The sequence below is a fragment of the Molossus molossus genome, unplaced genomic scaffold, assembly GCF_014108415.1.
Source record: "Molossus molossus isolate mMolMol1 unplaced genomic scaffold, mMolMol1.p scaffold_m16_p_21, whole genome shotgun sequence".
NCBI lineage: Eukaryota > Metazoa > Chordata > Mammalia > Chiroptera > Molossidae > Molossus > Molossus molossus.
Window position 1 is genome coordinate 45,178,876 of NW_023425357.1, and position 15,443 is coordinate 45,194,318.

At 37.0% G+C, this 15,443-nt stretch overlaps 1 protein-coding gene across 1 annotated transcript in view; it reads left to right on the forward strand.

Annotated features, from left to right (window-relative positions):
• Nucleotides 1-15,443, forward strand: part of RPGRIP1L (RPGRIP1 like) — a 98,956-nt gene that overhangs the window by 15,379 nt on the left and 68,134 nt on the right. The window contains exons 7-9 of the mRNA XM_036275838.1: nucleotides 8,325-8,430; nucleotides 11,356-11,502; nucleotides 12,792-12,865. Of these exons, the coding sequence (XP_036131731.1) occupies nucleotides 8,325-8,430; nucleotides 11,356-11,502; nucleotides 12,792-12,865 (327 nt within the window). The remainder of the gene's footprint in view (nucleotides 1-8,324; nucleotides 8,431-11,355; nucleotides 11,503-12,791; nucleotides 12,866-15,443) is intronic.

A 15,443-nucleotide genomic window follows, 5' to 3' on the forward strand; every position in this document is an offset into this window, starting at 1 on the left:
GCAAAAGAAATATGAATATTTTTTAGAATTATATATATATTAGGGGATATAATTTGAACCCTGGCTTTGAACCAGATTGAATACCTAGGAGGTATTCATGTTCCCCTATGAAGAACTGATTTAGACTTACCCTTCTTGGAAGACCAGGCAGTGTTTCCTGGTGAGGAATGGTGCAGAAGGAGCAGACCCCAACGCCGTGTGGTGATCTTGGTAAACTGCCTACAGCTATATTCAGCATGTTATCTGAATGTAAAATTCTGCTCTTTAGCCAAGCCCAGGCTTGGAGCCCATTCTCATCAGCTTCACTTTCTCTGGTATATTTCTTAAATTCCCAAAGAGTAGCATCGACAACAAACACAGTGTTTGTTGTTCCCTGTTCCAAAGGAATATGATCATCTAGGAACTAGAGTGTTTGATGTTCAATGAATGGGAGATCCAAAAGTCTTCTAGTCCTGAGACTAGAACAGCACAAGAAACAGTAATACACAGGTATTACTAAATATTGTCAGCAAGAGACACCAATATGTACACATACAAGAGTTATCTTAAAAACTGAACTACTGCCCTGGCCTGTGTGGCTCAGATGGTTGAACATCATCCCATACACCAAAAAACTTGTGGGTTTGGTTCCCGGTCAGGGCACATGCCTAAATTTCGGGTTCAATCCCCCGATCCCCAGTAGGGGAAGGTATGAGTGGCAACCAATCAATGTTTTCCTATCATCCATCTATCTATCTATCTATCTATCTATCTATCTATCTATCTATCAATCATCTGTCTCACTCTCTATCTCCCTTCCTCTTTAAAATCAATAAACATATCCTCAGAGTAAGGATAAAAAAATAAATAAATAAGAAGTAAGACAAAATAAGAATTACAGGAAAAGGCACTTTTGTTTGCCAAGACCAAAGAAATAAACCAATTTGTACCCTACCTCACTGATTTTATAAAATTGAAAAATTCATGTTATTTTCTTAGAAGGAAGGGTACCTGTACTGAATGGCATATTGTTTCTTGAAATACAATTGTTGAAAACTGAAGAAATGACTTCAAATAAGGGGCTTCAACTCTTTCTGTTTTCTTATATGTTTACACATAGCTCAGAGTTTTATGTGTAACAGCAGTTTGGGGTTTTGGTTTTATTTATTTATTTATTTTTTTGAGACTAATGGAAAACTGTTGAAAAAAATGTTGGGGATAATATAAAACTTGGTATAATTTACTGTAGAGAAAAATTACAAAATGGAAAACATATTTGAACTTGTCTTTCATGGATGCATTATTTCAGATTTGAAATTCTAGAAGTCTGATCTGGATGTTGGACTCCTTGTTCTCAAACATGAACCCAACATAGTTGTAATCTGCTGAGCATGGGGCTGGGTATTCATGGCAAAGAGCCCTCTCGTAGAATATTACAGAAACTCTTCACAGTCTGTGTTTAATAGACCAGTTTGGTTTGGCATCAGCTTGACATAAACTTTTGGTTATCCAAAGCCCTTAATTGCTTTGAAGTAAAAGCCCAGTGCTGCTCCTTTTTATTAAAATCGTGTTTTTTCTTGTTATTGTGGTCTATTTTGGAAGACTGAGCTGTGATTTTTGCATATGTTCTACATAATGCCTCATTAGCAAAAAATCTTGTATCATTTACAAGTAGCCTGAATGTCTGTGTTGTTTTGAACAAAAGTCCATATTAAAATTTAAACAATATAAAAATGCACATTTTCTGCTTATTAAAAAGGCCGTCTTAAATTAAATGCACAGCAGTAACCAGTGAACACATGTATATGAACATTAAAATCAGAATGATTTTACCTTTTATTGACTTTTTCAACTCCAAAAATATTTATACTCTTACCAAATGTGTAACTAGTTTGTACTGTGTTTCTTTTTAAAGTACATGTCAGGGTGTTTATCTTCTTAATTAAAAATCATGTCAGTGCCATAATGTCCCAGTGGAGGAAATTTAACCCATAAGCGTTGCAGATATTCTGACTTGCCTTCTTCCCTTTGGTTGAGAGCAAACCAAGTCCTCAAGCAGGCCTGTTGCAGTCGTGCAGCGGGAGACTCCGCTTGGCTACGGGCTCCACTTCCCTCTGCGCACGGCACAGGTTACTTCCTGGCATTGGGACGTTGCTCCCCAACTTTTCATTTCAAAAAATGGCAAATCTACAGGAAAGTTGTAGGAATAGCAGTGAGAACACTCACATGCCTTTCACCCCTTTGCGTATGTGGGAATGACACAAGCCTGTTCTGCATTCTGCATGCTTCCTCCCTCTCCTTCGCTCCTCAGATCTGAGAGTTAAGTGGATGTTTCACTTCACCCTCTGCACTTCTAAGTATCTTCTAGGAACAAGGACACCTTCCTACATAACTACAGTGCAGCTGTCATATCCAGGGCACTTAACGATGAATGATAGGGTGGCATCGTCTGCTACACAGTCCATATTCAAACTTCCCGATTGTCCCAGTATGTCCTAACTAGCTGTTTTGTTTAAATAGCTGTCTTTGTTTTGTTTTGCTTTTTTTTGATTTAGTGTCCAGTCAAGGCTCGTGTTGTATTTAACTGTCATATCTTTTAGGTTTCCTTTATTCTAGAGCAGTTCCCCTCTTTTGCAGTCCATTGATAGCTGTTTGCAGAATGTCCTTCAACTTGAACTTGTCTGATTGCCCCGCCCCTAATTTAGAAGGCACATCTGGTTCTCGGATGGAAGGGTAACTGGGGCCGGGGGTAACCATGCAAACATTATTATACAGGGAGGTGACCTGTCATTTTTTTAAAAATATATTCAGCAAGCTCTTACTGTTGTTTTGAATACCTTAGAATTTTCCCAATGAAAAGTATCTCTCAGATTCCTATTTTTATCCCTTGCTTTTTATTATTGATATTTGTAAGATTTTTGTGTGTGTGTGATACCAGCTTGACATTTTCTCAGCACTTGTGACAATTTCTCACCACAGAAATTGTCACAAGTAATAGTAGCTAACATGTTAGTGCATACATATGTAAAGTGGAGGGAAAGCCAAAATGTAGGAACACCTCAGAGGAAGGAAGCAGCTGAGAAGAGGGGGAAGAAGTTCTCTCAGAACTGGTTTGCAGCGTTGGCTCCCTCCCGTAAGGACTCTGGCCGAATCATTACTTCCCTTAGCCTCAGGCAGCCCCTCAGAGTGGCATGGAGACTGAACCGGGTACATGGTTCCCTGCCTTTTAAAGAACAGCCATTTTTGCCCTGGCCAGTTTGGCTCAGCAGTTAGAGCGTCGCCTGCAGACTGGAGAGTCCCGGGTTCGGTTCCTGTTAAGGGCACGTACCTCGGTTGCAATTTGTCCCTGGCCCTGGTTGGGGTTGTGTGGGTGGCAACCAGTCAATGTGTCTCTCTCACATCGATGTTTCTCACTCTCTCTTCCCCCTTTTCTCCCTCCTGCTCTGTCTGAAAATAAATGCAAAAATGTCCTCAAATAAGGATTAAAAGAAAAAAAAAGAACAGCCATTTTTACTCCTAGGGACCTTGTGTTTCTGACAGATTTTTTCTACTAAATAAGTGGTATTGATTTTATTCTTTTTTAAATTATTTAAAGACTGTATCATACCAACTATTGCTTCTGATAATTGTGAAATAACCTGTGTTATTACTAACTAGGTAAAATTCTATCAAAAAATAAAAACAATACAAAGTCTTCAGCTCACTTTTGCAACTAAATTGCCAATAAATACATTTCCCGTTGGGCTTTTTTTTTTTTCCTCCCCCGAGGACATTTTTTGGTTCAGATAGAGTGGGAAGGGGAGAGAGAGAGAGAAACATCGACGTGAAAGGGACACATCGAGTGACTGCCACCCGCACGACCCAACCAGGGCTGGGACAAACTGCAACCGAGGTACGTGCCCTTAGTGGGAACCCAACCCAGGTCTCTCTGGACCACAGGCCGATGCTCCAACTACTGCGCCAAACTGGCCAGGGCCCATCGGGCTTTTGATGTACTGAATATAATTCTCATATGTGAAAGTGGAGGGAAAGCCAAAATGTAACAACACCTCAGAGGAAGGAAGCAAATTCCCTTATTAGTTGGAATCCATTAAACCTGAGCGTCAAAATGATCCCCTAAAGAAGATGAGCCAGGGTTTGGTTTCTCCCTGTCCCCACCCAGTCCCTGGGAGTGTGCCCTCCATGCTCAGGAGAGTTTGCTCGTGTGTGTGTGGAGAGCTTCACATGACTGTCCCCTCCATTCTCTGTGGGTGTTGAGAGGAAGAAAGCATCGAGGTCTGATTTATATTTTGACCCAACACCACAAGAAAGATATGATCCAGAGGCAAGTAAACATACACAGATGTTTTCCTCTGTGCAGTCTTAGAACAGGGAGCTGTGTTCATCTCTGAACTCAAGTAGCAGTTTTGAGTGGAACCATTACCTTCCAAATTGGCTTTCCTCAGCTATTTTAGTGAAACTTATTCCATTTAACTTACTAGCAACCTCTGTAATCCTATTCAAAGGGCTACCTTGATACTGATTGTTACCTGTGTATCCCTTATAAGAGCTGTGAATGACCTATATTTCTTTCAGCAGTATACTTACAGAATGTCTGCCACTGTTCAAAACGAAACAGAACAAAAAAAACTGGACTTTTTTAATCGTAAGGTGGTTTTCAACTATCCTCCAATTTAGTCAGCCTGAAGCTATTACTCAAAAAAAGCCTCTATTCTAGCTCCCAAATATTTTACTTAACTACTTTCTACAATCTCATAGCCTAGCTTCTGTACTCTAAAGCCTTCTCTTCCAAATAGTGTTAAGTACCATATTATAACACTTTTACCTCAAAAAATCAAGAGGCTTTTTTTAGCATTCATTATCTTTACTGTAGCAAAGAAGGGAATGTCACTGAGGGTTAGGAGTGAGGGGCGAGGGAGTTGTGTGCCTGGGAAATGAAGTATAAGGAACCCGGCAAAGAGATTTTTTGCTCCTTAAGGTTTCGTATTAGACTGTACATCGCACAGCGCCGCTGAGCGCTTCTCCTGCTCCGGTGAGTCTGAGCTCCTGCTTTCTGGATCCGTTAGGGCCCCGGTAGCAAAGCTGGAGTCGAGTGCTCTCCCAGCTTCCATTCGAGATTCCCTTTCAGAGTTTATTGCTCAACTGTTTCAAATTATGAGCGAAACTTGGCACATAGGTTGTTGAACCGTGTTACTTTTTGCAACATAAAATCTAATTTATTTCAGTTTGTTTTTAATCTAGAGATGGGCCAACAACTCTTTTCATAGTTTTAGAAGATTTAATCATAACTCCAAATAATATGTCTGTTCAAAAGAAAAGAGAAATGAAACTATATTTTCCCACTTAATTGTTCATTGTTTTTTTCCAAACTCTTTGTTGAGAAATTTATTTTTACTGAGAATTTAATTGAGATGCTTGCTATCTGTTTGCAGATCATTTCACCATGTGTAATGCAGCATGTATGAGTTGGTAGAGGGCTGTCAGAGTTCATCTAAATGTTTTTACTATGCATTGTTCTTCCTGTCAGAGTGTCGTCATCCTGAGACTTGATGTTCCCATCACAGTGCATGGATCAGGGCAGGAGGTCGCTTAGACCACTGCTCATTAAACTAACCCATCTCCTGTCTGCAAAGGCAGCCAGCCTGAGGCCTTCCTCCCCATGCACGAGGTCTGGGACAGGCCACTGACCAGTGACCGGCTCCCTCTTACCTGCAACATCCTTCTCACATTCCTTGTCAGCTTTCTGTGCCCTCGCCTGCTGTCTTTTTTCTCTCGCTTCCACCCTTACTCTTTTACCATATTTCATCTATGTACAAATGTTGAGTTGATTATCAGGTTTGAGATGATTCTTCACTGTACATGTTCCTGAGGGCCAGCCCACATTCATCACATTGTTGATTTTAACTTTTATGTACTTCATATCATTGACTCAGCGCACTCAGCGAGACAGGGAGTCGTCCTTCTCATTGTCAGCTCTCAGAAACATCTAGTCACAGCAATGACTGTTATGTCAACAGCCCCTAAAACTGACACTTAAAAATCATTGTTAAAGACTTGCAGGTGCTAGAATAGGTGTCCTCTTGAGAGAGCTGACTTTTTAAATTTAAAGTACCACATCATTATTGCTGATTTTTAAATACTACTTATGTTGTAATTTGTGCCCACTTGTTGGGCATTTTTAGTAGAAAATACTAAGTCACTTTTCTTGCAATACTTTGAAAAGTCTAAACTCCTAGGAGTTTAGGAAAATATTCAAGAAAACTACCAATTAAACCACTGAAAGTTTTGGAGATACTTATTGGCCTTTGCCATACAAAGACAATTCAAAAGTAATCTGTTATTTCTATGACCCTCTGTAGCTTAATAGGTTATTGGGGCTTAATTCTTTGTTAATATCATTAAGTAATAGTTATTGTTTAAATATATTTGACTTATGCAGGGTGGGGCAAAAGTAGGTTTACAGTTGTGAGTGAACAGAACAGTTTATTCTTTTTTTTTTAATATCCTGACCCGAGGACATTTTCCCATTTTTTTGTTCAGGTAGAGTGGGAGGGAGAGAGAGGAACAGAGAGAGAGAGAGAAACATCGATGTGAAAGGAACACATTGAGTGGCTGCCACCCGCACGACCGACCAGGGCCGACCAGGGCCGGGGACAAACTGCAACTGAGGTACGCGCCCTTAGCGGGAACCGAACCCGGGTCTCTCAGGACCGCAGGCCGATGCTCTAACCACTGAGCCAAACCGGCCAGGGCCAGTTTATTCTTGTATTATTATTTATTAATGATTTTACATATGAACAACTGTAAACCTACTTTTTCCCCACCCAGCATATCTTCTTGAAAATATTAACATACTCAAAAATTAGAAAAATGAAATATTAGAGACACTGAAAATATAAGAAAAGATTTGAAGTTATTTGAGTAGTATTCTGTCCTTCCAGATCAATAAATGCATTCACTGTTGACTGGTAATTTTGAGGGAAACACAGAAATCATATTTTGACTTCTGAATGAAAAAAAACGTGAATATTTTTGGACATATAAAATATATTTTTTCTCCATGTAATTGTTTTAGTAAAGATAAAGTATTATCTTTAGTGAGTAAAGATAACACTAAGGTGAATAATAATGAGTGCACTGTTGAATATGTGTCACAACTACTAGATAACAAGTTTTAGACACACAATTATTTAACACTGTGTTAAGACTGTACCCTGGGCAAGATCCAGGTTCTTGGACTTGTTTATCTTCTGTTTCAGGACAACTAACTGTCCAATGCCAAAATACAATGAACTTTCAAATATCAAAGAGGAAAATTAAGTATTTCAAGTCCTCAGCTGGTTTACAGATGTGTGAGCTTTGTAGTCCGTTTTCTGGTTCCAGTAGGGCATTGTGACAATTTTTCCAATATGTGTACACTAGATAAGTTTGGGAAGCAAAATTACTTACTTTAAATACTGGAAAAGTTTTCTGAATTCAAAATTTTTATGTTTATTTTTCCTAAAAAATGAAGTCCAAAAACCGAGCATCACAATTTTTAAGATACTTTTGAATGTAAAATGTATTAAATTAAGGAACCTTTCCCTGTCAGGAAAATAAATGCCTTTTGAAAACAGGTATTCATTTAGATCTATGATTAACCTTTAATAAGATCTTCCTGTTAAATTCTACATTTGCTTTAATCTCGGTAGGAAAAATACAAACTAGTATTGCAGCATATAGAGTTTCTATATACCCTGTGGATGTTAAATGATCTCTTACAGCTAAAGGCACATCTGCAACGTATTTAAATGCCAGCTTTGGGCATTATTAGTATAAAACGCTAAGTCACTTTTTTGGAAATATTTTGAAAAGTTCAAACTCCAGGAGGAAACTCCAATAAATGGTAATCTTATGATACCATTTGTTTCGAAGGAGTGGTGGGAAGATGAGTGGCTGTATTGCATATTTTCCATCCAGGGAGAAGGAGTATGATAAGTCTGCAGTCTGGTGGTGGAAGTTTCTGTGCTGAAGACTGATGTCCTTTTGCACCATCTATCAGGACACTGTAAAATGACTTTAAATCCATATTGTCATTATGTAGGTGACACAAGTCATCACATGTGAGGCTTCCTTCAAATTTTGAGAGTTATGAGTTTATAAAGTTCAAAACTGATTATTGGCTGGTTTTAAATAATAAATCTAATCCTAAGTGTATAATAAACTGAAAATCTTGGTGACTGATCCTCAAGTGTATAAATTTTTTCCAGGTAAAATTTCATGAAAAATTGTGATTGCATCACATTTTTTTTCTTTTCCTTGAATTTTTTACTCTGTCTCTCTTTTTCTTAAACACATCATTGAAGGTCAAACATTCGGGACAATGTAGAAATGATTAAGCTTCATAAGCAACTAGTGGAGAAAAGCAACGCTCTTTCAGTAATGGAAGGGAAATTTATTCAGCTTCAAGAGGTACTGTGATAATTTATCTTATTATGGTGATACATACAAAGGTCTGAAAATAGTGTTTAGGTTGTATATTTTTAAGTAGAATGGTCAGAATACTAAAAAGTAATTTTTTAAGATTACTATTTTTATGTATAATTTCACTTTTTATATTATTTGTTATTTATAACTTAATACCTAAAGAAATAACCAGCTGGTTGGACTTTTTATAAATATCTTTGTCATCTTAAAATAATAACTACATTTATCATAAATCATGTCATGCCAGAAACCTTTTTTTTTTTTAAATCCTCACCCAAGGATATTTTTCCATTAATTTTTAGATAGGGAGGGGAAGAGAGAGAGAGAGAAAGATATCAGTGTGAAAGAGACACATTGATTGATTGCCTCCTGAACAACCCCGACCAGGGCCAGGGATTGAACCTGCAACCAAGGTATGTGCCCTTAACCAGGAATCAAACCTGTGACTCTTAGGTCTGAGGGACGAAGCTCTAACAGCTAAGCGAAACCAGCTAGGGCAAAAAAATTTATTTTTAACTCCTTTTATCTGCATTTACATGGGTATATAGCACTGAAGGTTTAGAGATATTTTCATAAATCTTCAGTTCTGATCATTTATGAAATATCCAAAATAGACCAAAGTTATGAATTGGCCAATAATCAGGTTTCATTAAGTCTGTCTTTGATATGGTGTTTTGCTTTCTTTTGTCACTACTGTTATCAGAAAATATTTGAGTACCTGTCCTGTCAATTATCACTATATTTTAAATCTCAACTAATCAGGTTGATAATACCTGGGACTCTTCATCCCCACAATTATTTTAACAAAGACTGTAGCCCCACAGGAATAGGCCATCAGACTTTTGGCACTGCATAATTAACATTGGTTCTGGAATTAAATAACTCCCAACATTCCAGACGAGCAGAATTTATATTAAGCAGCACAGTAGTCCCCCCTTATCTGCGGTTTTGCTCTCTGAGGTTTCAGTTATTCACGGCGAACTGCAGTCCAAAAATATTAAGTGGAAAATTCCAGAAATGAACAATTAATAAGTTTTGAATTGCATACTATTCTGAGTAGTTTGATGAAATCTTGAGCCGTACCACTCTCCTGCCTGGGACATGAATCATTCCTTTGTCCAGCAAACCTACCCTGTGTGTGTCACCTGCCTGCTAGTCCCTTAGGAGCCATCTTGGTTATCAGAGAAAGAGACAGGCCATAGTCACATAGCTTTTATTACAGGTTATTGTTACAATAGTTCTATTTTGTTATTAGTTATTGTTGATAATGTTTCACTGTGCCTAACATATATTAAAACTTATAATTTATAGATATGTATCTATGGGGGAAAAAAAAACAGAGTATGGCTAGGGTGGCACTATCTGTGGTTTCAGGCATTCACTGCAGGTCTTGGAGTGTACCCTCATGGAAAAGGTGGGGTACTATACTTTCTTTGAAGTACTGAGACAAGGAAAGCAATAAATTGATGCAAAGCATAGGGTTATCTAAAACCTGAATTTACTATTGCATTAGATAAATATTCTAAACTGTATTCTGGGTAGTGTTTTCCATCCTGCAGGAACCTTCTTACAGGTCAGGTAATGCCTACCTTTTCTATAAATAAGAGAGTTTATGAAAGAGGGGAGACTAATCAGAGTGGAAATGATAGCGCACAATCTGCACATCAGTAGAAGAGGGAGATTAAAACTACATAGAGTTAAGCCATTTCTAAAATGAGGCATTAAGAAAGAAATTAAAAAGTGATTTATTTTTTTATCTTCGACTATTTTGATTTTCATTTCACAGTGATGCCAGGTATTTGTTTAAATACCAACACTAACAAGTGTCTGCTAGAGCACAGATTTGGGGATTGACAATGGGCAGAGATTTGAGAGGTTCAGACCAACAGCTTCAATGAGACAGGAAGGCCAGAGAAAGCTGGTTAACAGTGTTTTACAGTAACACCAAGATTAACAAAAATTGATTCAGTACCTCTGTTTCTTTTAAGTGACTGAAAAGCTTCAGTAGAACTTAAGTGATTTTATTTTTTTAATTTTTGTTATTGTTGTTAATCCTCACCTGAGGATATTTTCCATTGATTTTTAGAGCAAGTGGAAGGGAGGAAAGGGGAGAGAGAGAGAGAGAAACATCACTGTGAGAGAGAAACATGGATTGGTTGCCTCCCACACAACCCTGACCAGGGATCAAACCCAAGACCCTTTAGTCCAACGCTCTTAACTGCTGAGCCAAACGGGCCAGGGCTGAACTTAGGAGATTTTCGTTCGCAGATGAGGCATACATTCTATGGTGGTAGAGCCTCTGAAAAGACTTTAGTGTGATCACTTTTTTTTATTTATAAAATAATAATATGGCATTTAAGTATATAAAATTAAATTTAAAATATTTGTAAATAGTCCATTTTAAGAATTAAGAAGACTTCAGTGAGTATTTAACTGAATTGAAAATTTTAACTTAATTAAAATTAGAAGCTAACTTTTCAAGGCTGTTGATAGGTTGTGGTGACAAATTCTTTTAGTCTGAACATCTGTGGTCAGCATTTAGTTTTGACCCATGTGGCACTATTTTTAGACAACAGATCTGACCGTTGTAATCACAGCGAAAAGAAAAAATTAATTGTTAACCCGAATTTACTCACTAGTCACTACCAAGAAGTGAAAAACTAGGCAGAAATTTTAAAAAGGGCAAAAACAGTTTGCTTTGTTTGACTGTATGCTAAGTTCATCTGTATTTTCTTCCTCAGGGAACACCTAGGTTGAAAGGGTCTCTTTTAGACAAGTGTTAATGTACGTTGTGAGGTGAAGAATGGTCAGCTGTACAACGTGAACTGCAGGAAGAAATTTATTTATAGAATTGTAATCACTTATTCAATCCAAAAATGAGTTTGAAAATTTTTTCCTTTTGGTTTATAGAAACAAAAAACTCTCAGGATCAGCCACGATGCCTTGATAGCAAATGGAGATGAGCTAAATAAGCAACTTAAAGAGCAACGTTTAAAATGCTGCGGTCTTGAGAAACAGTTGCATTCCATGGCATTTTCTGAGAGGAGAATCGAAGAGGTGAGCCTTCAGAGTGCTTGGCAGCTGCTGCACTGGAACTGCTCTGAACTACCAGTTTTAAAAAGTAAAATTGAAACATTTCAAATAATGTATTCATTTAAAAATCCACACTACATGCACGGCACTTTGAGCACAGCAGAAGGTAGCGTGCATGTATGCGCATGGCAGAACGGTGCTTGGCAGGCCACAGACGCACCAGAGCACTGCTTACGGAAGAGTTAAGGATCCTTGAGGGGAAAAGACGTGTTGAAACTGATTACCTGTGCAACTCAACTTTCTCAGTTCTAAGTTTACCAGTCGTTTGCGATATCCAAACAAAATGATCGGGATATATTTGTTTCTGAGGAGAAAGATGTTGTATTTTGCAACATCAGCAATTTTGTAAAATTATTTTTTTTCTAAGAAGTTGTTTGAAAACTCACCTTCCTTTTTGTTGCCACTCGTGTCTCCCAACTTGTACAGCCTTTTTCTGTAGTCTGTTAAACTTGTTTTTAAAGAGAATAGAAGTGAAATAAGATGCCTACATTCTGTTCTGACCTTGGGAGACTCTTGTCTCATGCCAGCATCAAAAGAGGATTTTGAGAATGGAAATGCATTTGAAGAGTACTCTGAGCCATGGGAAGAGGTTGAACTACAAAATGTTCTGCTGAATAAAACTTAATGTGCATAGTAGAAATAAGTACAGAAAAGTACACTTTAGTCATAAAGATATAATTATTACCCCAAGTTAATTTCTTAAAATATTCATCGGGATGAAAAGTGGTATGCCATTTCGTTTCTTCATTCATATATTTAAAAGGTGTGCTGCTGGTTCTTTGTAGATTCCAGGTGACATGAGAAAGTGTGTCTTCAGAGTAAATGGTGATGGACACAGTATCTGTGACCCATGAGCCAAAAGAAAAGTTAATCCTTTTACTTTTATGGGCCAATTGGAAATTAATACAAAATGAATATAATGATGGAATTCATTGGAGAGGAAAGAAAAAAAAATTGTTTCCTCAGACTTAACAGCAAGCTTTTAACACATTCTTTATTGAGTTTTGGCACAGGTTACTTTAAAGTAGTGCCTACATTTCTACTAAATTAAAACAGAGATATTAATTTCATGTTTATTTAACAACTGTGGGGAAAAAAATCAGTGCTAAATTAAATACAGACAATATAAGTAGACTAGTTAGCAACTGCAATTTAGAAATAAAGACTGACACATGTTAGCCTCTTCTCATGTGCTTTTACTCCCTGTGGTTTTATAGAGAATCATCTAATGTGTCATTTTCTTTTCATTTTAGCTGCAAGATAGAATTAATGACTTAGAAAAGGAACGGGAACTTTTAAAGGAAAACTATGATAAACTTTATAACAGGTAAATCAGGATTCCATGTGTTCTCTCATTCTCTTGTCTGAGATCTTTTGTATCAAAGCATCGGGTGTCAGAACATCTAACATTTATTAAAGAATTAGCTACGGCCCTGGCCGGTTTGGCTCAGCGGTTAGAGTGTCAGCCTGCAGGCCAGAGAGACCCAGGTTCGGTTCCCACTAAGGGCACGTATCTCGGCTGCACTTTGTCCCCAGCCCTGGTTGGGTCGTGTGGGTGGCAACCACTTGATGTGTCCTTTTCACGTCGATGTTTCTCTCTCTCTCTCTCTCCCTCCCACTCTATCTGAACAAAAGAAAATGAAAAAATGTCCTCGGGTGAGAATAAAAAATAAATAAATAAAAAGAATTAGTTATGAATGATTGCAAGAAATATATATATATATGTTACAAAGGAAAATAAGCTTTTTTGGCATTGATAAATAAGTTCTTTCACTTGAGTGGTAATCTGTCACTAAGAAAACTATTACTTCGTTACCAGTAATAACTGCTGTCGTTTATTGAATATAGACTATGAGCTAGTAGGTCCTGTGCTAAATACTCTACATACATTATTGTGAATTCCTCACAGAAGCCTGGCAATGTAGGCATTGTAAATGCCCATTTGCCGACAATGAAAATAAAACAAATTAAGTAACTTGCCCACGTTTTTAAAGCTATGATATAATAGAACTTGTATTTGAGCCTCCGTAGGTCTCTCCAAGCCCTTATTTCCCCACTGGACTACCCAGCCTGTGAGCTGAGAGTGATTATTTAGTGGAGGCAAAGGTGTTCACTTACACTTGTTTCTGCCTTATAAAGAGAAACACAAGCATCTTTAGGTCAAGATAAATTTTAAATAACTGTTTCAATTTGTTTTTATCTGCTTCATGATTAAGGTATTTAATAATCTCTTCTACTTATGTTAGAAACAGTTAGGTTTAGTTAAGTGATACAAATAGTATTTAGTATATGATACTAATAAATGATAAATACACAATTTCATGAAAGTAAAATCTATATATATTGAAATGTATGTTAGAGCTGATATCAGCAGTTCCTTCTATTGATCATAAAATAGAAAACAGTCATCTACAGATATGTCTTTTAACTTTTTAACTGTGTCTTATGTTTGAACTAAATTTATATTTTTTAAATTAAATCATACCTAAAGAGTGTAGCGATAGGGTTTTCTTCATTTTTACTTTGAAAAGATATATGATTAATGTTAGGCATCATCCAGTGGTATATATCTATGTTGTTTACCTGCTAGTGCTGATTATCTTTGTACAGTGGCTCATTATACTGAGGGTTACATATAGCAGGTTCAAACACCAGTCAAAAGAATACCTGGGGCTCTCCAGCAAGGATAAACTGGCTAAAAACCTTTATGTGGGATTTGTCTTCAACCCCCTTCCGGATCATTTGGCCCCAGTGCTTTGTTCTGGTCCCTCTTTTCAGCCCTAACTAATTTTACCTGAAGCATTTATGATGCCTCTTGTTTTAATTTCCATCTCTATATAACAGTGCATAGGTTTATATTGTTTTATGCCTAAGTATTTAGTAGCCGTGTGTTTGAAATTTTTAAATTTCAGTATACAGCTCACACAACCACCATATTGAATGGTAGAGAAAATGTTATCCTCATATTTTATAAAAGAGGACATTGAGACTCGTACAGAGTCACAGGGCATTGCTGAGACTCTGGTACAGGACTAAAATCCAATTCTTTGATTCTGAAACTTGATTTTTTCCCCCCTGTGCTTCACTATCTCTCTGATTTTAATTGGATTGGAAAACTGTGTATTAAAAAGGGAAACATTCATGGAATAACAGAACTGCCATATGTTCAGAAATTTTTATTGATTTTATCTTCAACATGTTATAATTTCAAATAATTTAACGTGGTCTTAATATAAGAGAGTAAGTGCCATTTGGCTATTACTTCGACATTTTCTACTTCCTCCCAATTAGGGGATTTACTGAATATACTTTCTTGGAATAAAAAACTTAGTTGGGAATAGTGCATAAATGGAATTTTGAGAAAGACATGTTTTTCTCATATTTACTTTATCACCATGAAACTTTATCTTTCCATATTAGAAGATGATCTAAGAGTGTAAATATAACTTTGAAAGTTTTTTTCTTTGTTTTATGCTTGAGCTACATTTTTTTTTTTTTCTGTTACATTGAACAGACTTCATTATGCTGCTTGCATTGAATTTTGTGTCAGGCATATGGAAGTGAATGTGTGTAATGAGTGTCATAACATTTTGTGTCGCGAAAAAAAAAGCATGTCACTTAAGCACAAAACCCAGCAAGCACACACACAATAGTAAATAGAACTATAAAATTCTCTAATAGGATTTTTAAAAATACATGTTTTCAGAAGTTGGAGAAACTACAAAACTCAACAAACTGCAAGTATCAGCATCATTCCTAAGATTTTTAACAGCCCTTATGTTGTGTGGCACTGTTACTCATCATTGCCAACAACTAACGCTCATCAGAAACTACATACACTCTCAGTTTGGTTAGTCATAGTGATAGCATGTTTTCAAAAGGAGAGCATTTGTTTGTTATCCAAA